Here is a 26,606-nt window from a genome sequence, read left to right on the forward strand (position 1 = left end):
ACTGTGACTCCCACAGGCATATTTTCAATTATCTGAGTGGGTGATCGCTGTGCTCCAAGCACTGTATGTACGCCTCATTTTTTGTGATCATTAATTTGGGGAATCTTAAAATGTAGCAGATTTTCTTATATTAATATTACTTGATTAAATATATACTATATTTACAACTGCATGTACATGTAAAATATTGGTAGACAAAACTGCCCATCTTCTGAACCAATAAATTTACCTTAGCTAGCTAGAAATATTTGAATTACAGAGAGGATAGGGACCTTATACCCAACTCCCTCATCGGGCAGGTAAGGAAATTAAGTGCCAGGTAGACTGAGCCATTCAAAGACACTGAATGCCAGTGTTTGTTTGTTTTTTTTTTTTTTCTCACTTATACCATGGACCCAGAGTGCTTAATTTTGAAATGATTAGTTACCAGATTTTAAAGATAATTAGAACATGAAAACAACTTGATTTACTGTAATTAAATGTAGGTAACTATAACATCCTTATAGGCATTTAGTTAGAAAATTATCGAGAGATGTACTTTTGTGTAATATCTGACACAAAATGCATATTATATTCAGGTTTATTAGCCCATGAGGCTGACAAGCGCAATTTAGATCAACCTAAATATGGAAAATAAGTACCTGATAAACATTTACTGTGTTAGAACTTGCTTTTCCATAGAATAATTTAATAAATAATAGCATTCCTTAGTCTTCCTACACAAAATGAATACAAACTGGAATATTTCTAATCCTTTTAATACTAAATCATACATTTTTTTCAGTTTAAAATAGAATTTTCAAGCAATGATAGATTTCTCCAGCTAACCCAGAATAGGGTATTTCAGCTCTCATACTTTGTTGTCCAGAATTTGGGAAAGTACTTTAAAAAATGAAGAAGGAAGAGGTGGTAGAGAAGGTGGGGGTGAATGTTGGGGGAAGAGTCGTATCCCATGATTTAATTTAATTACCTCATAACTCTCTATGACACATTTTGCATAGAATTCCACCAATTTTATTAGAGGAACATAATTTTTGGTTTGAATATATTGAAACAGAACAAATTAGTTAACTCTGTTTTCAAGCTTTTTCATAAAAATGTTTTCCTTGTTATCTATAGAGACCAGAACTTGTATCCTTAATGATAAATAAAAAAAAAAAACTAAAATATCATTAAGAAGCCAGACTCAAGATGTTTACATATTTCTTCTTTCAATACAATTTCCCACATTTTTATTAATATGTAAATCAGTTTTTTAAAAAATGACCAAATATGTAGGCATATAAAGATGAACCAATGAGATAACACTGCTTTGTATTTTCCTTGCTGTGAGAAACTGTACATATTTTGATAAATGGACACAACTCCATCCAGCAAATAGCTCTGTGTATTGTGGTGAATTCTTGTGCAATTACAGAACTTTGCTGGAATGCCCAGTGGTCTCTAGATAAATTCCTTCACCCTCTATGGTAACAACTTGTCAGGTAGACTCATTTCCTGTTTTTATCTAAGCACTAAAAGAATATGAACGACCTTCATGAGTTTGGGACAAGTCATACTGTGATCCATTTCTTACTGTCACAAATTTTTAAACATGAAAGGCAACTTCAATACTTAATTTCTTAACTGAACTCTGCTCACTCCAAAATACACTTTGGCTCAGTAAGCAGTTAATTGAGAATAATTTAACATCAAAACCATGTTATTTTTACACATATATTAACTGCTTTTTCTTCAAAGAGTTTGGGTTTTAATTCTGCTAGAATTTCCTGTGTTCTTCCACACCAGCGTCATAGGAAATCCTAATGTTCTCAAGATTTCTTTCATTTCATTGCACCTGCTTTTCAGGATCAACAAGTTAGTTTACAAGCTTGAAGTCTCAAATTCAAAATACTTACTTGCGGGTGAAATAAGAATCCTGGAGAAGGTCTCAAGTATTTCTCTTTTAAAGCTTCAAGTGGGTCAGTTAGTTTTCTTTTCTCTACTCTGAAAGGTTAAAATTAGATTTTGGAGATGAATCAGTCTCATATATCAATCCCTGCATAATCGCTGACATTTAAAACAGCTAACAATAAAGCAAATGGTAGGTCACTGGGAAGCACACTAATAAAAATATAAAGACATCTGTTCAGTTCTTGAAGAATACTCGTGGCACTTCTAGGCGCTCAGAGAAAGAAGGTCCCTTTTACAATGGAAAAAATCCTATTGAATGACTAGTAATAATAATAACGAGGAAATGTAAAAAATAAAATCATGAAATCAGAGGCATTGGTCCCAAATTTGTACCTTTCCATTTCAAATGTAGGCAAAAATGCTTGGTGATTTCAACAGCATAAGAACAGGGCTCATTTTAAAAATTAAAATCATTTTCTATCAAGAAGGTGTTCCCTCAAATCATCATTATATTTCTTCTACATTTGTGAATGCCAACAGGAGAGTTTCTAAGCGTATCACACACCCTGGTAGCTGCTCTCTGGCACAGGTGTCTTCTTTTGGAAGCTGCTACTGATAAACAGAGTAGGTGAAGCGGGGGTGGTAGAAAGAGGATGAGGAGGGGGAATATTCTGAAGATAGGGAGAGACATTGTCAAACATATCTATATAGCCCTTCTGCCTTAGAAATGTTTGTCATTCTATTTTCTATTAAGCATATAGGAAGTGACATCGCGGACTGAATTAATTTACTTCACCAACTATAGGTGATTTCCTTTTAAAAACCATTAAGGATACTTTTAAAATAGAATCCAAATGAATAAAAACAGCTCCCACTTCTTGAAACTGCATATATGCTATGTTTTACATCTACTATTTCATTTATTGAAATAGGTGCTCTTATACCCATTTTATGGATTAAAAAAAAGCTTAAGACATGGGAAAGCTGAGATTTCAACCCAGGTCTTACACTAAAACTGGGTTTAGGTCTTTTATGAGTTTGGTAAAATGACATGCCTAAAGCCTCAATTGAGACTGACGTACCAGAGAGAAGACTGCGATTAGAGTAGGCAGGAAGAAGGTTAGGAGGTGATGGAGAAGAAGGGATATGCGGAGGAGCTGGAAGCCCACTGCCATTGGAAAAGTCTAAGAAAGAGAATTAGAGAACTTATCTTCACAAAAGGCTGAGACATAGTGCTGAGGTGGAAATACAACCTTACTGGTTGTGTGTAACACACAAGCTACACACAAAATATGGAAGACCTATTTTTCCTTCTTTTTCTTTCTCTGTAAAGGGACTGCCACAGAAATGAATACATAATAATTAGAAAAAAAGTGCCCAAACATGGTAATGATGGCTCTGAGATATTTTTGTATTGTCCTTTTCTATGCCCCTTGTCATGTTCAAGGAGGGGTAGTCCTTAACATACTGGCAATGTTTGTTGGTTAAGGTATCACAGATAATAAAGGTAGAAAAAGAGTTTGAATGAAAACAGTTTGCAGTTCTGGTACCTATTAAGTCACAGGCACTCAAAAAATATTGTCGAATGAAGGAATTGAACAAAACTGTCTCTTGGTAAAAAAAAAGAATCAGGCAAAAATATCAAATACTCCCAGCTTAAATAAGTCCAATAAAAATTATACACATTTTCCATTAACTCTTGACAATTTCATGGTCTGAATGAGAAAGTAAAATGTTAAAACACATGGTAATATTTAAAATACATCACAAACATAATTATTGTTACTTATACACTTTGAAGAAACTAGTATTTAAAAACTAAATCATTCTGAATGGTCAAGTGTTACAGAGTACTACCTAAGAGACTTTTTATTAAGCATATATCCCCCCCCCCAAAAAAAAAAATTTTGGATGCATCAAAGGAAACTGGATAACGAAGGTTAAACAAAGATGTGTTTCTTAAGCCGACCACTCACATTATACACAAAGCATTTTTATGATTAATATTTCATTTACATGGGGCTCCTAAGAGATTTATTTAGAAACCAGGACAGGACCAGTACTTACTAAGGGTGTGTTGGTAGGTTAACAAAGAGTAAACTCTTGCTATGTCCCATCTCATTCCAAATAACCTGACCCGTTTAAGTACCCACACATATTTGCATTAATCCTTCAGGAGCCTCATTCTTCCGCCACTTGACAACTTGCTTTAAATATGGCTTTCCCATATTTTCCACTTAAAAAAAAAAGTATTTAAAAATAAATTTATTGTCAAGGGAAAGAACTCTGTGGGCCTATTCCAAAACCCCAATTCGGAGACATCCAAAAATAAGTCCAAAACTAATGAGTTGACTTTCTGAATAAAAAATGAACTCACCAGATCAAACAACTTTACTCTCTGCTTTATAACAATAATAAAAAATGGTTTGTTAGAAGCCATAACTTTATAGTGTAAAAACTACCTTTCATTCGTCTGTCCACATTTAGCGGTCTCCCACCCACCCTTACCTGTAAATAGGGTCCATAAAGAAAGGCGTGGGTCTAGCATGCTGTAAGGAACCATCAGATGCTGCTCTTGGTTCAACGTTGCCTCCTTTCTTTTCCCCAAACACGTGGTTTTTACGAGGCTCGGTCAGCTTGGTCCCACCGGCTCTACTCCTACTGCCCATACTTAGATCCAGGGGCTGGTCTTGGCTTGCGGCCGGCGTCGCTGGAGGCTTGGCGGGGACTGGGGTCAAGGGCTTCTCGTCCTTGCGTTTAGTGGTGAGATCAAAGGGAGACTCAGAGCTTCCCTTCTGCAGTTTCTTTACTTCACTTGGTGATGGGGGTTCCATTTTCAAAGGTAACGATCTCAAGTCTCTATCAGGAAATGGGTACATTGATTGAGAGAATGCTGGAAAAAACGGGAGGGGAAACATGGAAGGGTAAGGTAAAGCTCCAACTTTTTTGTCTTGCAGCCCCACCAGTCCTGTTGAACCAAAGTATTTTTCAGCAATAGAAGCAATAGCCTTTATAGAATCATTCACAGCTCCTGACACCGCAGTCTGCTCCTCTAAAGATGGTGAGAAAATGGAATGATTGCTGTATTCTTTCTTATTATGTATTGAAGCCAGATTCTGAAGAGGGCTTACTTTGTCTTTGAACATTTTACCATTTTCTTTAAATTTCTCTTTATCACTTTCAATGTCACTTTCCAGATCAGAGCCCGAGGTTGTTTCCAGGTCACTGCCACTTGGCGTACTGACATCATCAAGGTCACTACTCTCTGACTGGTCACTGATTTTCTCAAGGGGCCTCTCTTCAGAGGACCTCTCGGCCTGGAGCTCCACTGGCTTATTGTCCCCTACAGGTGGGTGTTTAGATAGTGCCTTCAAAATATCCTGTGTAGCTGGCAGTATCTGAGGATGTGTCATGAGGGGACTTTGACTTTTGTTTGTCTGTTCAGTACTTGACAGTCCTTTAACAGGAGAACTAGCAGGTATCAAAGGAGGCCTGTGGTACAAGCCGGAAGGAAACAGACCAGGGAAGCTAAAAGAAAATCCAGGAGCTGTTGGAAAGGTAAGACCAGCAGGATGCCTATTGGCGCCAAAATAGTCAGCAAGGCCCGGGTTGGCCTGACTCATATTAACCATGGACGTTTTATCCATAGCTGGGGTTCCAGGAAGTGAAATGCCTTGGCCAAAAAATCCACCTGCCGCAAAATGGTTCTTGCCCTCACAAAACCTCCTGTGTTTATTTAAGGAAGACGTAGTGCTGAACATTTGTCCACAGTCTTTGCACTTGATTTGGGTTCTGCAATCAGCATGCATGCGCTTATGACGACAAAGGTTTGAAAACTGAGTATAGGATTTATGGCAGACCTCACCTGTGTGCAAACAACAAAAAAGAATCTCAGGCTTTATGGCAATTGCTTCTGAATTTAGCAAGTATCACAATTGGTTTACCCCAAATTTCAATTAGGAAGCCAGGAAAAGACTTTGGAGGCACCAAAGTGGGTGCTCCAAACACAGAAAACCCCATTTCACTAGATTCCAAAGCAAGGCATCCAACCTGACAAATGTCTTGAGACAGCACAAATATTTCATATATATATAAATATTCTGTCATCCCCATTGCATAATATTTTGCATCTTATTTGTGTATTTAAATATTTATTAAAAAGTCAAACTCCAGCATGCGTTGATTTCCCACCCAATCACTACACTATCAGAATCTTTACAATGAAATTCTTAAGATGTACTAAACACGAAACAGAACAGGAACCCCTTTAAAATTTTAGACCATTTAAAGATTCCTATATTGTAGGCACCAACACAAAATAAAACAGCCTTTCCCTCGACCAGAAACTTCACCTTTATTCCTCCTCCCCTTGGGGAAAAAGCCTGTGACTGCTCTACCATTATTTAATTTGTATTATATCATATGCTCTCATCATTCACACATCAAAGCCACACAACAATGCACATTGTGTATTCTGAGACATTTTTAACAATCATTTTCATGATTTGAGAAAGACTGACATAATTTACAATGGCGCTATTTTAAGCCTGCAAAGGAAACTAAATTGAATGTAGCCCATCCTGCATTGCTGGTTCCCATGAACTATGATCACGTCCTCTGACTTCCCCTCACACCAGTGGTTGTGCTAACCTTCCTGCATTTATGAAACCCCGTCCTTGGGAAACAGGTCCACTTGTTGTCATATCTTCACGGGTTATCTCGGGGCTTGATGTCTATGTGGTACAGCCAACTACAGTAAGCAGGGCAGAGTGCGCTAAATGCTGTAATCCAGTAAGAACCCAGCAGTGGAGCAGCTGGGAAATAACCCTCTTCCTCCAGAATTTGCCAAAAAAGTAGATCTTCTTCCTCTTATACAGGCGAACAGATCTAAGTATAGTTTAAGACCAAACTCCGTAACCCTTAAGAACGCCTTTGCTAGGTAGGAATCCCACTCACTTCACAGTCTGGTAGGATTATAGTATCCATTTCTCAAGCATCACACTTTTTACGTTACTTTAATAAAGACGAGTTCCCTTTATGTGTGAGCTTACATTCATGCCTCTGGGCATGTTTAATACATGCAGAAATATGATATGCCTTGTTGGTGATTGTTGAAACAAATTTATATAAGAAGTTAAATTGAAGACAAAATGCAACATTTATTTCTTTCATGTGATGACTGCCTTTAAGCTCCTAAGTCAAAACAATAACAATTAAAAAAAAAAAACATTCAAAGAAGATTTTATAGGCCTTCGGTTACACAAAATTCACCCAGAACTTGGATTATCCCACACACCACCAAACAGGAAGCACCAAGTGATTCCATACGTCTATTTCTTTTACTACTAACAATTAAAATGCATTGCTACACATATCAACGGGCTTAGTAATATTAAAGGATCTTTCAACTGTGGGACGATTCATGACATTGTAGAGACTATAACATGCATATTAACGGGAAGAGAAGACGTGATTTCAAGTTATTCCACTGGAATATTGACCAGAGTCTGCTTTAAAAGTATATACTAGTTAACCACATACAATAAATACGCATACTATTTAAATTCTCTGATATACTAATTAAAACCACATGAAGTACAGGGTAGAAACATGAGACTTTCACTAGTTATACTAATTCAGCTGTGAGCAATAACCAGAAATAGTAAATAAAATGTTGATGGAATTATAAATGTGTACTCATTAAGAAAGTGACACCTCTCCTCTGGGCATTAAAAGGCGTTGAGAAAATATCTTGACTGGTATTCAAACGATGCGTAAGTTTTTGAAAGGTTTGCAATTTTCTGGCAAAGAAATGTTGCTCTCTACCCTCCTTTCTAATAGCTGAATAGATTTAAGAAAATCAAAAGTAACAGAAGGTGCATCTGACTTTCCTGGTTGTAGGCTCTGCTATGCTGACAAATGGTGTTTGTATCAGGTCTTAAGAACATAGAATCTGGGATGTCTCCTTAGGCAGAGGCTTTGTTTTTCTCACTTGAAGGCCTGGCCTGGCCCACCACAAACCACCAGGCCTCCAGGTAAGTGGCTCAATTGATGCTGAAGTCTATACTCCACTGTAATTTTCTCAGTAATAAGGAATTAGCCAGCAGTTAACACTGCATTTTTCTACTTATTAAACAAATTAAGAGGTATTTTGAATATATTCAGCCTATTAGAGCATGTGGTTTCTATTTGGGAAGGCTGGAGGTTTCTGTAAAGGCAGTGAGTAATTACCTTAGCACTGGTGACTCTGGGCTCAAGCTTGGCGGTACACTGTAATAAGAGACAGTTGCCATAAACACACCAATGGGGGTAAATCGTGGTGTGTGGCCTTCTGGTGAGAAACAGATATCAACTCTAGGTGAACCCCCTCCACTCCAAAGTCGCCACACCAACTCCTCTTTTGTTCTGAAATTACACGGCTATTATTCATAATTACCCCATGGTCCTCTGTCAGATTTTACATTTGAAGAATGCCATCTGCTATTTAAATTTACCAATAATTACTAAAAATACATTCATGGGAAACAGTCTGCACAATCTGATTGGAAAGGGACACCCTATAGTGCTTTAAAGAGAAACACTTGATTTCAGCACAATTAAAATTCCAGATCCCAGAATCTTAGATGACAGGAATTTCTATCTTCTGACTTTTATTTTAAATAACGGAGAAAGCATTAAGTGGGGGATCATAATTCGTTGTGGTCAATTTCCCTCTATTTTCCACCAAAACATAAGAAATTTATCAAAATTTATTTCTGAAAACTCAGAAATAAATGAATTATGTGTGGCTATAGCACTTGCAAGTCCATTTTTAGGGCATTACAACCTAGAGTCAGGAATGTCTTTTTGAGACAAGAAGTCTAAAATTTCCATTGTATACTTTATTTCCCATGACTTTCAACAGAGCTTCCTCAAGGGAGACTAGAGCACCGTTTTGTTTCTCTGCTAGTCCTCTTCACTCCACCCAGGGAACAGAAGAACATGCGAGCAAAACAGGACGCTAGGGTAAGCTTGGAAAGGAAAAGAAAAGCTCTCTTGGTGCTTGGAAACACAAAAGAGGGCTGTGTAAAGGCAAAAAGGAGGAGAGTTAGTCTTTGGCATCTCCATGCTGGCACTGAAAATTAGGGTTTTTTCCATCAGGTCCTGTAGTAGTGTCTCATATACCTACTACAAACCATCGAGTATTTGTCAGGAAAACTGTTTTGCAAGGGTTCCCAAGTCAGAGGTTTTGCCAACTCCTGAGTATGCTTCATCCAGTTCTATGCTTATCTGGATCCAAAATCTGTCCTGAAGTTTGTAACACAGCTCAGTGAGTCACTGTGTTTATATGCCCAGCCGAGCAATGGATGAAAAGAAGTCCAGAATCGTTGCCCAGATGGACTGAGAACAACTGATTTTCCATATGAAACATTTCAACACAATACAGAGAACAGGGATGGTGGACAAGAGAAGACGCAAATGAGGGCTGAGTTGTACTAAAGTGCTCTGAAAAGGGATATTCTAAGTAGGTGGTCAGATTGGATGTCCCCTGGAAATACACTGCCTGTAAATCTTTAGTGCAGCGGGTTATAGAAGCAGCGTGTCCAGCATCAAAGTGAAAATGTTCTGCTTTTCAAGTAACTGAGAACTACCGATCTGCAACCTGTGATCCGCAGCAAAGGGTAGATTAAAGGGCATTTTATCTACCCCCCAACATACACTCTCTCTCTCTCTCACACACACACACACACACACACACACACACACACGAGTCCTAACCTAATAAGCCTACTTGCCAGGTGGGGTTCTTCTAGCTCTTTCTGATCCAGAACAGGTTTTTCTCAGGTCATCTTGTTTAGTGGTATCTGCGATTTGCTGTTTTGCAAAGCCACACACATTTTCAGTGTGAGACAAATCTGGTTGTCTCTATTAAATCCTACAACCTGGGGAGGCTTTCTTTACATGACTTAATGACTTTTCTTTTCTCTACCTATTATTGATTCCATCTAAAAGAAAACACCCCAGGCATCATAGACAAAACACCACAGATCTGCTTATTAAGATATTTTCTTGTAATAGAAAATAGCCCAACTGGGTGAGACCATAAATCGCTAATGCAGATGCCCCCCTCAAAAGCACCCTCCTGATCACAGTGCCTTTTGGATAAGAGACAGATGCAGGAAGGAGGGCTGGAGTGTTAAAAACTTACAGATAAAGGGCTTCACACTGCTGTGGATGTGCTTGTGTTGTTTGAGGCCCGACGAAGTGGCAAACGTTTTGCCACACTCCGGGCATGCGTGGGCCCGGGCACCAACATGCTGAGAGCGGATGTGCCGCTGAAGGTTGCTAGGGTCCGTGAAAACCTGCTAGGAAATGAGTACTGATTAATCAAGAAACTTAATTCGAGGACACAAGAAAGAAGACCGGGAATGACTCAAGAAGGAATCTTCTGTATTTGTTTTGTTTTTATTTGTTTTCCCCAAAGGCCAAAAGAAAGTCATATTTCCAAAGTGTCAGTCTCTCTAGGGTCAGAACTTACAAATTATTCAGCTTTGTATACTTAGAATGAAGGATCCAGTGGTATCAGCTGAACAAAATAATGGCATTATTAGAGCATATTCAAGGGCTTTTTGATCCTATTTCGAGTGAATGAGATTGGATAATAAAATGCAGGTCATGACATTATTAAAAATGATGTGCTATTTACACCCTTTATACAAAGATAAACTATGTACAAAACTGGGGGGATTTTGACTAAAGTACCCCAAATCTATTCAAGGAGTTCCCCCAGGGGTTAAATTCTAACACTGTGTTTCATTAAGTTACCATTAAACTAAAATTATTCCTTTGGACATTGTACTAAAAAAACAAACAAACAAAAAGAAAGAAATAGGAAAAAGAAAAAGCTACCCACACATCAGGGAGCAAAACATCTCTAAAGATAATGTCAAATGTAACAGTTTCCACTGGCGTGAAAAAGATATTCAAATGCTATGAAAAGTTTTTGGAAAGAGAAATCAATTTTCATGACACCAGGACATCTTTTAGTTAATTGAGAAACATGAAAATTCAATGATGTGAATTGCTGTTCCCATAGTTCAGAGTAACGGTCAAGGTGAAGTGCTTTCATTTCACTCTTCTGTTGTTCAGCCCTGGCCACTAAGGCACTACACTTTTAATTAGAACCAAGTCATAATTTATGGTGGGGACTTTGGTGGAAAAATCTGCAAATGTAGGAGTCTCCCATTCTTTCTGAATAGGCATTCAGAAACTTTATGTGACTTCCTCACAAATTGCTATTAAAAGAAATTAGTAATGTGCATTGGATAAAATTTTCATTCTCCATACGGCTATAAAACAACCCCATGCTGGAAAGCCAGTAGCGGAACCAGGAATTTACCAAGGATGTCTGACACCTAGTTCTGGAACTCACCATTAAGCCTTGCTTCCTCACTTACAAAAATAAAAGGATACCCACTAAGTGTTTTTATACACTGTACTAATGCCCTTTAGCATACAACACTCAGTCTACTTTTCTCAAGATATTTATAGTTTCCCCTCTCAAGGCTTGTTTTTATATATCGTAGCAAATGATGGATTAAGAGAGAGCAGGATGACAGAGAGAGGCCAAGTAGTCTACAAATTCACTGTACCTTGGCACAGTTTTCACATTCATAGTGCTTTCCACTGTCATGTGACATCTGGTGGCGAATTAAATTGGACTTCCAGTTAAACGCCTTGGGACACTGATCGCACTTGTATTCCCTCTCTTCAGTATGTGACAACATGTGTTTCTCCAGGCTGTTAAGAGAACAATTGATTTAATAGGACATGGTGACTAAGAACACATTCATAAACAGAACGTCATTTTATTACCAATCCAACTGGCAATTAAAGAAAGAAGAGGGAAAGGAGTTGAGGCAGGGAAGAAAGAGAGGAAACAGGCTTACAACAGACAAAAGCACATTTTATATTCCCTAGGCTGCGTCTCTAAGCAATACAGAGAGGTACCCCTGTTTTTAGAAAATAAACCTGACTCAGCTAGCAGGGATTAGGTGCCAATTTAGGGGCATGATAAACAACTAGCTGTTTGTCCAGTTCTGGATTCATTACACAATTCTAACTGCAACACGGATTGCTGTTACCCACTTAATTCAAATACAAACACTCAAACAGAAAACGTTAGGAAAGTTAAGAACGTTAAGAACATGCAGGAAGCTATTCTATCTAATGTATATAATCGTTACGTTCAAAAAGGCACTTTTATTCCTATCTGTATCACCATATGGGAAAGTGAGCTGTACGCTAACTATTCAACAAGCAACTTCCCAATACAACCAACATAATGGATGGTTGGAGAGTTGGACTGATGAATGAATATGCATGGGTACAGATACAGAAGTAGATATAGACATAGAAACATTATCTAGAAAAAAATGTATGTATATATTATAACCTAAGGTTATGTATATATGATCTATGAATTAGGGAGGAAAGAAAAGTATGTCACAGTATAAGTGGATACACTAGTAAAGCCCATCAAAAGAAAAACAGGTTCGAATTTTCTCACATGCATTGCTTCTCTATGTTTTAAAGCTCAGAATATTTTACCTTCTCAAATGTTTCCTTCCCTCTCTAAAATTTGAATGTGAAATCTGCATGAATATAATGAAAAGTAAATATTATAGATAATGGATTACTATGATATTCAGAAGACGTTTGCAACATTTTTGTTAACTAAACACACACACATAACACATTAGCATATTACTCCCAAATAAAGTAACCAGAGCTCCTTAGAGAAATAGCCCGTTTTAAATTTGAAGCATGAAGTACACAAGATGGGCCTTGAACATCTTGTTAACAGCAAAAAGCAAGAACGTTACAGATCAGGTCAAAGAAATCAGGGTGCCAACCTGAAGAGACATCCACTGACTAAAGATGGGGAACTTTATCAATAACAATAATAATCTCATCTTTTAATGACAGTGATACTCAAAAACACACAAACGGATCCTCACCAGTTACCCCCAGGAAGAGGCTGAGGAGCCAAATCATTATTCTGAAAACTAGTAAATAAAGGGAAAAACTCATGCACTTATCCTGCCTTTCCTATATGAACTGTACTTCAGGGTGAGCAAATAAACAATGACGGGAAGTTTCTCTGCATAGAATTAACCCAGATAATAAATAATGGAAGAACAGGAGAATTAGAATACATTCATTTTGCAGTCCCTAAAGAATTAATGAATCTAGGCAATCCATTATATGCCTCCTGATGGAAAAAAGTGATACCATCAATGAGGTATTCTTCCTAAAATATTGAGCCTAAATCTGATCACAGCTTGGGATGTAACTATGAGTATACAGGAAACAGAGGGGATGGTGAAAGAGGTTAAACAATACCAAGGGGATATAATCAGCAGAATACAGACTGGAGGAAATGCTACAGGAAAAAACACTCAGATTCTTCTATATATAAACTGTAATGAGAAAGAGGGAGAGAGACTTACTGATTTTGACCGGGGGAACCTATAAATTAAGAAATATAAAAGGGATGTCAACTAATTGCAGTGATGGACCTTATTCTGATCTTAATTCAAACCAAAAAAACCCTCTAAAAATAATGAAATTTGATAGTATTAAGGAACCATTATTTTTAAAGTGAACTTATGTTTTATAGTCCTTACTTTCTACAGACACATACTGAGCTCTTTATGAATAAAATGACATAATGCCCAGGATTTGTTTCAAATAATCTAAAATGAGTATCACTGGGACAAGACTGGCCTCATGTGATAATTACTGAACCTCAGTATATGGGGGTTATTACACCACCCTCTTTAGTTTTGTGTGTATTTGAAACCTTCCATATTAAAAAGGTGTTAAAAAAAGAAAAACTACCAAACGTGTGAGCAGTGTTTCTTCCCCATGTTTTATTTTCCTGTGAGATGAACACTCTAAGTTTGAGAATCTAGTAAGACCTCCGTGTGCCTAGAATATGTTATCCAGGGGTTATATACACCATGTGCATGGGGGTGTGCATGAAAAAATGAAATGCCCTTTCTCATATCTTGATAAATTAGAAACACCTTCCATATTTTTTCTCTCCCTCAGCTTCCTCCTTCCAATTCTATTCATATTGGCACATGAACTTATTGTTCCTGCCCTATGAGTCAGTCGACTTGGTAATGCTATTCTATTTGAGCACCAATGGCAATATCTCTGCGAACAAAAGGTACCAGGAGAGTACAGGCGAGTGGAGTCACAAGAACGGCCCTATCTTTATCTACAATATGTAATCCTCTGTTTGTTACACAAGTCGAAATGTTAATCAGAGAGCTAAGAGAAGATATCAATAATGGCAGTTAACATTGAACTGAGTCAGGGACATCTTCCAAAACTGTTGTACAGATTGCTCTTCTTGCCATGGTCCTTTGCAAACCATCAAGGCATGCCATTTTATGACATATATTCCAATATGTATCTCAAATCATAAACCTTGAAGCCTAGTGGCAGAAGATCGTCCTATACATTGAGTCTTTTTCCTGCCTCCTAACTCCAAGGGTATGATATTGTTTTAAAAGTGCAGTACATAAAAATGAAGTTTGTTTTTCTACCCCCAAAATAGAAATTTAACATTGATTGCATCATGTGAATTATTCTAGTATTCTTATTAAAAAATCATCTATTTAAAAAAAAAAGTGCAGTACATGGCACAAAAGGGTAAAAAGATAGCAAAGTAGGGGAACTTTTCTTTGCTTCTTCTAATCCAGCATAAAACCCTCATTGCTCCATGGAATGATCAGCTATCAGCTAATCAATGATAGAAAATAAAAAGGCAAGTGGTTCTTACAAAAGCAGATGTTCACTGCTTTCATAAACACAGAAGTATCCAGTCAGTCATAATGAAACTTCACTTTTCATAGAATTTTATCCTAATTTATAGAGCTTTGCTTAGCCTTCTGGGCTCTTTCCATCTTTTGCATATCAACTTTTGTTCCTTGCTCCCCTTTTTTCTGGAGGGTGGCATTCTTTTCTCAATATTTTACAAAAAGGATACAGAACAGAATAATACATCATGTCAAGAAAGCAATTCTCATTTGTTTAGCATATAAAACAACAATATCAGATTCAATAAAGTGGAAAATATTCAGGGCAAGTAGGTTCTGCACTGGCTAAATTATAGAACCCCAAATATCACTTGGGTGATTGATATGAGGTTGCACAGTGACATGATATATCCATCTGGCTGAGTTACTGAAAAGTGAGTTTTGAGGGTTCATCCAATGCCAGATAATTAGGTTTCCTTATTGTTTCCTACTGAATGTTTGACTGAAGGAACTAAATTGACAGTTGGTTTTGGCATTAAGTAGCCCTGACTCAGGCTTAATCTTATACCTAGTCAGAGTAAGAAGCTTTCTCCACCTAAGAAGTACTGCTATACACAACATTTTAGTGTTCAGTCTGTCAATTTTTGTTTTATAACGCTGTCCATTATTTCTGATAACAAAATAGAAGGAAATATATTTACTCTCTGGCATCAGCGATATGGCTTTACAGTATAAACACTTTTCTTATCTGCTGGTATTTAGTAGTTTTGGCTTTTAATCTGGACACAATATATTTAGGAGACATGCTGTGATGTTTTTACAAATCCATGTTTTACCAAACATATATAACAGATTTATTCTCCATGTGGGTTTATATTAAGTAGTAAAGATGAGTTTAAAGTATACTGGGAAAGCTCTCTTAGTCCCCAAAATGTTTTCTCTCTAATAGCTAGATTAAGCCTGAATTTTCAAAGCTAGAAAGATTCATTCTTTTGACTCAGTCTTGTCAAGGAATGGGTTATACCTGATGCCTTTTTGGTCATCTATGCATTACAATGAATTTCTACCATATGAAATCCTTTCCTATGATAAGGGAGATGCAGGGCAATCCACAGGGGTGAAAAGAGAAGGAGGAAGAGGAGGCACTAAGGAAAGAAAGGAAACAAAAAGGTAAACTGAAAGAGGTGGAGCGTTCAAGACAAACTGTGAGTAATTCACACCCTTGAGTAAGGTCAGCTGATATACTCCCATTCCCGTTTAAACACAATGATTTTATGTTCAGTTGAAATTCTGATTTTAGATTCCAGATCTAAAAGCAAAGTAATGAATGCAATTATTAAAACTGTTTGTGGACCAAGGCAAAAATCATTAGATAGAAACAAACAAACAAAAAACTTATTAGCTGGTTAAAATCCTCTCTGATTTGAAAGACCATTTTGTAGCATAATTATCAACACAGTTTTCCAAAAGTAGGCTCCAGGGTTGTTGGTATTTTTAAATAGAATTTAAAAATAGTCTTGAATTAAATTCAAAGGGCTATGAAAAGTTAATACATCACTGAAATATGATTTGCATTTTGTTAAAAACAAGTGTTAAAGAATTATTTCATTTGGATCATGTTTATTTTTTCCCTTTCAGAAAATTCAACATTTTCTTCACAGAACATGCTTCTCTTATTCTTTTATATAGGTGCAGTTTAGATAAATAGTTGAAATTAAATCACAGATTACACTGGTCTATCAAAAGACATCTATCTTATGTTAAGTAAGTATCGAAACAGTCTCTTTTTTATCATCGTAACGTTTCTAGAGGGTCACTTTACTGTTTGGTGTAAAATTAGGTTAATTAGCATCATTTTCGCTCCAGTACTCTTGATTCCTCCTCTAAGTTATGTTTTACTATAATGTGAAACTTTCAGTTGCTAATAACACTCCTTAAATAATAATAAACATACTATTTTTTATCTGGCATCAAAATAACTAATTCAAACTTCACTGAAAATATTTTACAGGTGAGAATTTCCAGGAGAAAATCATTTCCGAACATGTGATTAACGCATTTGTCCAGCTTCTTGCTGTTCCAAATTTCCCATCGGTATCAATTCTGAAGATTCAGCATAAACAACATTTTACTGCAGAGTAAATAAACACAATTTTGTAGTGCAACACGCCATGTCTAACCTTTGCAAATCAGGAAAAACTTGGTCACATTCCTTACACTCCTGAATTGCATGTATTTCTCGGAGATCATTTTCACTCTCAAGTTTTTGTTGAAAGTCCTCTTCTACCATTGAGAATGCCGAGTGGGGGGTGCTGCATGGGAACTTCTGATGATCCGCGAGTTCAGCCTTGGACTCGAAGAGCTGGTCACAGTCCTCACAACGGTATTGCCGTTCTTCTGTGAAAATAATTCAGGTGTTACTATAACTAGGTGATCAGGAAGTACCACCACACACTGGCAAATCTTATCCAATTCTGGAAGACACAATAAAAATTATTTGGTTGTCCTTTCCACCACTTCCATTTTAACATGGATTAGAACTAATAAATGTAGGGACTTCCCTAGCAGTCATGTGGTTAAGACCGTGTGCTTCCACTGCAGACTCTATGGGTTCGATCCCTGGTCAGGGAACTAAGATCCCGCATGCCGTGCAGCATGGCAGAAAGAAAGGAAGGAAGGAAGGAAGGAAGGAAGGAAGGAAGGGAAAGAAAGCAAGAGGAAAAGAACAGAACAGAAAAGAAAATAGAAAAAGAAATAATAAGTGTAAAGAAGCCAAGACAAAGCCTACCACAATAACAGAAGTGATTGCTGTGGCTTCCATGTAGCCTTCTTATCAGATAAAACTTTATGATGAAACCCTTCCAGGTTTAATATTTACAGGATATTAAAAGTCATAACGACCACTTACTGAGCACCAATATGTCCTCAGCCCTGTACATGGATTATTGATATGCCTAAAACCTGACCATGAGGAATTATATGTCAGATTTGTATTCCAATTTTCAGAGGAGGGTATTGAAGCTCAGAGAAGTTCAGTAACCAGTCAGGGATCCCAGAGCTAAGTGGTTATGTCAGACTTTGAACGCCTCTCTGTTCCATACCCTTCTTGCTGGGCCATGTTACCTGGAAGGGACACGGGACAGAGTCCCTATCTGATGCCGTACTTAAACCTGGGTAATACCCATGAACTTGGGAGATTCATCACTACTTATAGTGGACACAGCATAATTCTAGCCCTTTTCTAGGCTCATTTATGTTCCCCCAGGGTCAGTGCTAATTGGCATGGCTTTGTTAAGTAGCCAACATATCATGAATTTGCACTTTAAATCACTAAGATAAATAAATGGTAATAGTGGGGACTAGAGATAACAAGGTTGTGGAGTGTCAGGTAGTGACGGCACAGTTTCTATTCTTTCCATCGGAATAGCTTTTAGCCCACTCATGAGGCCATGCTATGCCCCAGTCACACAGACACAATCACAGAAGTCCCGCAAACAGCTCACAATGCTGAAAGACACAGAGGACAGCACCACGATACACACTCCCTGTGTTACAGACCTGCAGCCAGGACCTACAGCCCACTATTCACTGATCGAATGTCTTTGAGGGAATATTTTAGTCACCTACCGAATGGGAGGCATTTTACCTGGGAATGAATATGTAAGAAACCCAAGGGGATACACATGTGAACAAACAAGTGTGATACATCTTACGACAGATGCATGTGCAGGGCCTAAGGGAGCCCAGAGGAATGGCCGAATCCATCTACCCTGAGGGAGAGAGGTTCAGCAAAGACTTTGTAATAAGGAAGAATCTGCCAGGGGAAGCTGGACGAGGGAAGACATTTCAGGTGGCGGGAGTAGCAGGGACCAACAAGGAAGTCAAGAAAGAGCAGGGCAGCCTCGTGGAAAGGCACAGCTGTAGTAAGGTGTGACAGGTTTATAGGGTGCACATTGGGGAGGGATGGGAAATGAAGTTAGAGGCATAGCAGTCACCAGGGGCTTTTTAGGTCCATGCTAAGAAGGGCACAGAAAGCCACTGAAAGTTGGAACACCCCACTGCAGCTTGAGAAGCCAAGCAGAGAGGTCAACCGGGTCGTCGCTGCTATAATCCACATACGACACTGGTTTAGTTTAAACGAAACCAATAACACAGGGGCCAGAAAGGTAAAGAAAGTAGCATGTAGATTCGGTAGGGTTTGTCAGCTTTGGACTTGGTTAAAGAAGAGGGAGCTATTCTAAAATAAATCACCTCAGCTGTAAGACAGGTTTCTCGATAACGTAAACTAGATAATGGAAACGTTTCCTATAGTTTGTGACACCCTTCACATGTTTAAGATGTAAATTTAGGATCTCAGCCAGCAGTCTGAACACAAACAACCTCCAGGCCTATGAACAGGCATAGGCTTTAGAGACACCAAGACCTTGGTTTGAATGCTGACTCTACCCCTTTCTAGTCATGTGGTCTTGGCCAATTTACTTAGCCTGACGTGGCCTCCTTTTTCCTATCTGCATAATGGAAATAATTCCTTTCTCACAGGTTCAATCTATGTCTAAAAGACTAAATGAGACACGAATGGAGAGCATACAATAGTAGGTGTACAATGCGTGTGTTTTATTTTCTCTTTCCTAAGAAACATTAAATCCTAGAAGTATGAAATCCAAATCACCATTTAAACAGTATAAACATCGTATTTAACATATCTGGTATATGTAACGGATATGGATACGACACAGTGAAAATAAAAAGCAACCGAGGGGCTCGAGAGTGTTGTAAAGGCAGATAATTTATGAATGGTAGCCCCAAAAGAAAAATAGTCACCTCTGTTTAGGCTTTGTAGAATAGCACACTAACCTTTTATATTTCAAAAAAATAGTTTGAAAATCTTTTTAGAGCAAACATTCACTGATGAAAGACACCACAGAAAGCCCAAATTATATATATATTTTTTTATCATCTAAGCACTCCCTACTGTCAAAGAGCCCTTTCCCACTGGGTCAGGCTCCCTATTCAGGTTCAAACTCTACCAGGCTAGTTGACAAGTCTGGGTTCCTGACGCCATTGACTTGTCACAGTTTCTAAGGACAAAACAATTTCCAAAAGGTTCCCCAAAATACAACTGGTATAATCTACAAAGAGGCAGAAGGCAGCTCAGCCAAAGGAAAAAATGTTCAAATAAAGAGCAGCCAATAGTGTCAGCTTCCTTTTCAAGAGCTACAGAAGCAGAGGCTGAGGTTCTCTAGTTTGGAATGCCAGAGAGATGGGAAGTAGAGCCATCCCCACCTCTCAGCTAAGTTGGGATGGGTAACCCTTCCCAGTGGTCCTTCCAACCATAAAAATACTCTAGAGACACCACTAGATTATGCTGAATCAAATCACATTACATTAGGAGAGAGAAACAGGAAAGAGAAAGAAAAAAGTCTTAAATGCTCATCCCAATGATACAAATCAATACAAATAAAATTTCCTTTTACTCTTACCTGAATCTACACTAGTAATCATAATTCTTTTTGATGCCCCCCTTCTTTAATTTAGAATAGGTCTCTGACAAATACAAATTCCTCTGGCTCTAAAATTTCCTCATCTGTACTTTTCTCCCAATCCTCATCCCTCCAGCCCCATCCCATGTGGTCATGCTGGCAAGGATTTTATTCAAGTAGAAACACTTTTCCCAGTAACAGAACATCAAATGGGAGGAACAACTGCTAGGTTTACAAAAACCCCAAACCAAGCTCCCTGAAATGACTTTTTTACAGTGGAAGGAGTCTAACCACAGTCTAAGGCATGGACAAAAAGGTTTACCTATGGTGATATCTCAGTCCAAATATTCAAAATTCCTTTGACCTCCATTTCAGAGAAGACCTCTGCTTACTTTAGCTTCACCATAATATTAGCCAGATGGCACACCAAGAAAATAGCCACTCGATGAGAAGGAATTTGTTAAAAATGACATTGACTAGCTAGGGAGACTAACAAGGACCAAGTGTGATGGACCCCGTGGCATGCTCCATCACAGTCATCTCCAAATGAGGGGGATGCGGATGGTGACATGAGTGGTACTAACCGTGGATATCCGGCGCCATAGTGTCATGGGGATAGTCTTCACTCTTCATGAACAGCAGGAGCTCCTCTCCCGGTGCAATGTCTGCGACTACTCTATAAAATATCTTCAGGACGCAGCCAACGGGTGGGGTGGGAAAGACAGAAAGAGAAGTGAATATTAAGAAAGGGCAAGATACACACTAAGATAACTGTACATTTTCCCATACCTTAACAAAGATATTCCTCTTCATTTTCATCACAAAGAACTATGACTTCCTGTTTTATACACTGAAAATTAGCCCTCTGATGACAAATGGAAAGCTGTGACTCTCATGCCAATTTATAAATCTTTTCCAACTCCCAATTCACACATCAAATTTTCTTCATGCAAGACTTGCTGTGTCACATACACCCTGTGTAATGTTTAACAAAGAAGGATCCCTTCTCGGAATCCCTTACTCTAGCGAACCACACACATACTCAGAGAGCGGAGTGTGCCCCGCGTTACCCAGCAGTGGCCTGGCGAAGGCTGGCGGGGGCACAATTACTCCCCTTGAGCCCCTGAGCATGTTCGCAAAAGTAGCACCTTCTCAACAAGCCGCTTTTAAGGTAATAGGCTGGAGGGACACAACATAAAAATCATGACAAGATCTGTAGAGAACATAGTCAAAGGAGAGCATTTTGTTTCTTAAAAAGTTAATCCCTCTTTTACCAACTGAAAGGTGTACTCACAGATCCAGGACCTGCCTTCATGACCCAGCTCCTGAGCTCACTCTTTGAAAGCTGGCCTTGTGCCTTCAATTGATTCCTTTACCAGGGTTTGGGGGTGGTGCTTATTCCTCCTACTTTCTAGCAAAATGCTGATGAGAGGAAGGGTTTAATAAATCCATTAACAACTGACTAAAAAGCAGTGGGGCAAGTGTGGAAAAAACCCTGACCTATAATTTCCAAGAGCTTCCTACCTTTCCCCTGACCAGCTCAGTGACCTTTGGTAAGTCATTGCTCAATTTACGTGTCCAGGATTCAGGGTTTCTTCATATATAAAAGCATTTAATTCTGATTTGCAACATACACAGACATCGAATTATTATGTTGTACACCTGAAACTAATATAATATTATATGTCAATTACATCTCAATATAAAAAGGATTTAATCATGAAAATATTTAAGGTGCCTTTTCATGTTAACATAAAATGTTCTTAGTTTTTAATTCTACTCTAGGATTATTTATTAAACAACAATTCTGTAACCAGATACAGGTTATGAAAGAAAGAATAAAGTTATAGTTAAACAGTTAACTGGTGAAAATGAGAACAATTACATTCACACACACACACACACCCCCACCACCACCACCAAAAGCAACAAAGACAACATCCAAACTAGGGATTCAATTCTGCTCAGTCTTGATGCAATGGGGAGAAAAATCACATAACACAAATTGGCACACCCTACTAAGAAATGGGAAGGATCTATTTTGAGAAGACATTGCTCTAACTGTTGTTTCTTGCAGGGCCACTTAATATTTCAAGCTGAGAAAGGCTGAGTAATTTCATGTCATATAAGAGCAACAGAAATGTGCATAATTTAATTATATTTATCTGTTTATCTCTTGAAAAGCAGAGGACATTAAACGTAAGTACGTGCCTCTTCATTCCAGTAGGTGGCTCTAAACTCCAATTGTTTATTTTTCTTTAAAAAGACCAGAGCACAAAACTGTGCTAAATTCAAAAAATAACTCAATGAGGAGCATTTTCTGCTTAGTTTCTTTCCTGTCAAAATAAAATCATGTTTTCATGCAACAGTAATTTAACCACATGAAGTTGCTTTACAGAAAATAATGCTAAACACAAAAATGTTGCCCTAATATAATATAACCTAAGATTCTTTATCTCTATCCATAGATAAAATCCAGACTATCTTAGTAAAATTACTCCCTGTTATGTGCTGATTCTATAAAAACCAGAGAATTTACAGTTTGTATCTCATTAACCCTAACGTTCACATTTTGCCTTCTTTGGAAGTACACTGAGAGGAACAGTTCTGCTCAAAAAGTTACCAGACTGAAAAAAAAGAAAAAAATGAGCGTGCCTTTGCTTTTTCCCCCTAAACCTTCCAGATAAACGCTTATTAGCACCCTGTTTCATTCTAGAGTTCCATTTCCCCTTAGAAAACAATGGACTTCTCTCAACAGTTTGAATCACCTCTTCTTTTGGCATCTCTCAAAGGTTTAACTTATTAGCTTCCTTTCCAACAACATGTTGACATTTGAATTGTGACATATTAGAACTTTTCAGTGGCTTCTCGGAAACCGTGAGGTTAAAGAGACAATACCACACAAGACCGTAAAACAGTACAATTGTCTCTGCTGGGGAATGCTGCAGAGACACACATGCCAGATCATTGGAAGAAAGTATTATGATATCATTACTTATTTGGAGTCCACTATTAATCATGTCTCTTTTAATTCCATTTTAGATTTACTCAATCCAATGTGAACAGTCCAAGAAACAAAAGAAAGTGATGGATACATTGTAACTATATATTAGAAAGACAATTCTCTTTGCCGGGACATAGATCACTACTGCAATTTCCCTTCAAGTGTCCAGATTGTCATGTGAAGAATATTGAGTGCATAAAAAATAAAAGACACGGAAGAGTGTTGATGTTGGCTTTATTTACTGGAGGTAAAAGGTGACATTCCAGGACACGAAAGGCAAAGCAAAGCAGAGTGGGTTTTAACTTCAGGGTGTTCTTTTCGATTTTAAGTGAATTTTTATGGTGCTCATGAAACTGAGGTTTGAAAAGAACTGGCAAGAGCCCGACGTAATGAGGGCAGATTCTGGGCATGCTTCCTCATATCGCAGTAAGAATGTGCCTCGAAGCCCCATCTACCACCCTTAGAAATCCAGTGCTTTTTTTTCAAGGTGTTGCTACCACTTGCCATTTCATTATATCTCATCTCTTCGGATCTTACAGAGACTGAAGGAAAAGGATGTCTTTCCTCTTATAATTACAATGGCCCCAAAGTATAATTTGAATACTTGAATTCAGAGATGTCTGCATATAAAGTTGGTTTACGTTCTAGCAATAATAATACACCAGCAGGCGTTTGAGAAGTGAAAGAAGTAGTTTAAATGAAAACATAATAATTTGTTGCCTCAAAACAATTATGTGGGGGAAAGATGGAATGGAATGTTGGAAGAATCAAGCCCTTCAGAAAAAAAGGTATCACATCTATGCTTTTATGTTATAAAATAGGTCTTCCAGCAAATAAAAATATAATAAAGAACAGAAGTGATTTATGTAGCTTCTCTCGCAGGTTTGTGTATTAAGTATACTTGACCATGCTTATAAAAATATAATCATAATGTCTTTAAAATCAGTGTATTCTCAAAGTTTCAGCTATACGGCAGTCCTATGAATTACATGTCATCTGACTTATGTACCAGAAGCAGAGACACTACTAATATAAGCTCTCTGGGTTTTGTATTGGAGAAAACTGGAAGGGAGTCAATTACTCTGTTAAATTCCATAAAAAAGTTAACGAGTCTCTTCCATCACGGGATTTTATGGAAAAAGTTATCTGGAACCAAAATAAAAACGTCCTGGATCTGGGATTTTGTGATGAATTCAACTCAAGTATTTAAAGGGGGACTCGAAAGTCTCAAACACTTAGAAAAAACTGGAATGGATACAAAAGGGTTGTTGATTTATTATTTTGCTGTGTGTCTCTCAGAATGCTCTATTAGAAGGGAAAACTCAATCTCTCCCAATATAAGGTGAAAAATTAGAGGAATAGGGCCTTTTAGTATAAGAACATAGGATTATATGAGGAGCTCGTTTTTTAAAAGTCATGATAAATATTTTAAAACTGTGTTAACTCCTTCAGAGTTTTCTATTTGGTAGCTAATACCAAATTCCAGAAACACAACATGCTATGAACATGACCTAACTCTCCATACATTGGAAACTTTCGAAAGTTGAGGTGGTCTTTTCATCTTATCATAGAAAAAACTTAATTTTCCCAATATCTTGCTAGACTCTTTTTAATTTTCCCAGAGCGCTTTATCTCTCTTCTTGTAAGTATGGATATTATATCGGAATCCCTGAATATTTTAATTTATAAGAATAAATATTATAGTAAATGTTTTAATAGATCTTTCTATATTCTTTTATTTTTAAAATTTGCCAAAATATCATATTAGTGAAATTTCTTAATATGTTTTTTTAAAATTCTAAACAATTCAGATATTTGAAGATAAAACTAGAAATCCCTCAAATTGTTCACTTTTACTACTAGCGAAGTTCACAATTTGAGACATAAATATATTATGCATGTATAAAGGAATTACCCTTAAAAATTATTATTCTTAATTTATTTTAATCAAACCTTGAAATGTTTCCAAATGTCAAAATGATATTTGTTCAATTAATATGCACAAGGCTAAGCTAAAAGTAAAAGGCAGTGGTGATGTGGATTTGATTTAGCAAATTTTAGACTGCCAAAATGTATATTTTCATACAAAATGTATATAAGTATATATGTGCTTGGATATATCATATATTTTATATGTGATTTATAAATGTGGCAAAGTATACCTTTTAGAGAAATTTCTAAATCTGCACAAGATCTTAGTAATCTCATATTTTACACACTAACATAAATTAATATTTAATGGCATATGATTATTCTAATTATATATCAAATAAGTTATACATAATTATATATTTTATAAATTGCATATTATATGTGATATATGTTATAGATAACTTTATTATATAGAGTTGGAACTGAAATCAATCACATTTTATTAAATATTCATTTTCTTTTGTTATTTAAGCCCAAGAGGACAGCCACTAAAGAGAGTATGGACTCATAAGCATTCTGATAGGAAAGGTAATAGGCTATAAAAGACTTTCAGGTTAATTCTGTTTCATACTGTCAGAGCCTGTGTTCAACCTATTCCTTCATCAAATTGATGATGCTACCATCTGTATTTAAAAATGGTAATAATGTGGGTTCTTGTTTATTATCCTATAAAAGGGAAAAATCTAGAATCTGTCAGACCAAACTTGCTGTCTAGTTTGCTATGCTTGGATCGATTTAAAGTATTATGCTTGTACTACTGAGACAGAAGAAAAATTCAGTGCACAAGAGGGAAAACAAGAGAGAAAGAAAACACATCATTTACTTTTAAAAAGATGAATAAGGACTCATTGTTATGAATTCCCGTTTATTTTTCCTGGTCAAGCACTGGAAGTTTTATTTATGCTTAATAGACTGCATTTGGCATGTCTGAAAATGGCAGAAGTGTGAATTATGAGTGACCCTCAACCTCTTCAGGAAGTTGTAATAATTGAAATAATAGAGAAACGTACTCCCTGCAAAATCTGTACTGAGAGACAACTTTTTCAGACTCTTGCTGTCTTTTCACTTTGAAGTAGACCGTTGAATCCTTCCCTCCCAGCTACCAACATTCAGCCTGAATGCTTTATTTTCTATAGTTTCATTCAATTTACCAGTCCAAAGACTAGGAAAAGCTGAATGGAACTTTAATGTTTAGAGGGTGTGTAAGAGGGGAGATAAGTGACCGTTTGCACATCTGAACAAAGTCAATATTTGATATGAACACATCTGTCAATCTTAATGCTGCAGAGGTAACATCAAGTCCACAGAGACAACGTGTGCATATGTGCTGGCTTTAGAAAACATGCTCTGGACCCCTGATCTATCCATAGCAACATGGGAAACCCCAATTCAGGAGGGCAGGAGTGACAAGCTCCTAACCTCTGAAAGAAAGACCCTATTACACATCTAATCCTGATTAGTAAGCAATAACAAAAAGTGTCTTCA

At 37.4% G+C, this 26,606-nt stretch overlaps 1 protein-coding gene across 4 annotated transcripts in view; it reads right to left on the reverse strand.

Moving 5' to 3' along the window:
* The window catches only part of MECOM (MDS1 and EVI1 complex locus), a 547,012-nt gene that overhangs the window by 25,995 nt on the left and 494,411 nt on the right, over positions 1 to 26,606 (reverse strand). For 3 of the 4 annotated variants that reach the window (XM_057738810.1, XM_057738812.1, XM_057738811.1), the window contains exons 3-8: positions 20,770 to 20,872; positions 16,886 to 17,102; positions 11,526 to 11,673; positions 10,082 to 10,238; positions 4,402 to 5,758; positions 1,899 to 1,986 (exon numbers count right to left, since the gene is read on the reverse strand). In XM_057738810.1, the coding sequence (XP_057594793.1) occupies positions 1,899 to 1,986; positions 4,402 to 5,758; positions 10,082 to 10,238; positions 11,526 to 11,673; positions 16,886 to 17,102; positions 20,770 to 20,818 (2,016 nt within the window). In that variant the 5' untranslated portion in view covers positions 20,819 to 20,872. The remainder of the gene's footprint in view (positions 1 to 1,898; positions 1,987 to 4,401; positions 5,759 to 10,081; positions 10,239 to 11,525; positions 11,674 to 16,885; positions 17,103 to 20,769; positions 20,873 to 26,606) is intronic. The other variant, XM_057738809.1, reaches the window with a different exon arrangement.

This window comes from Hippopotamus amphibius, chromosome 6 (assembly GCF_030028045.1).
Source record: "Hippopotamus amphibius kiboko isolate mHipAmp2 chromosome 6, mHipAmp2.hap2, whole genome shotgun sequence".
NCBI lineage: Eukaryota > Metazoa > Chordata > Mammalia > Artiodactyla > Hippopotamidae > Hippopotamus > Hippopotamus amphibius.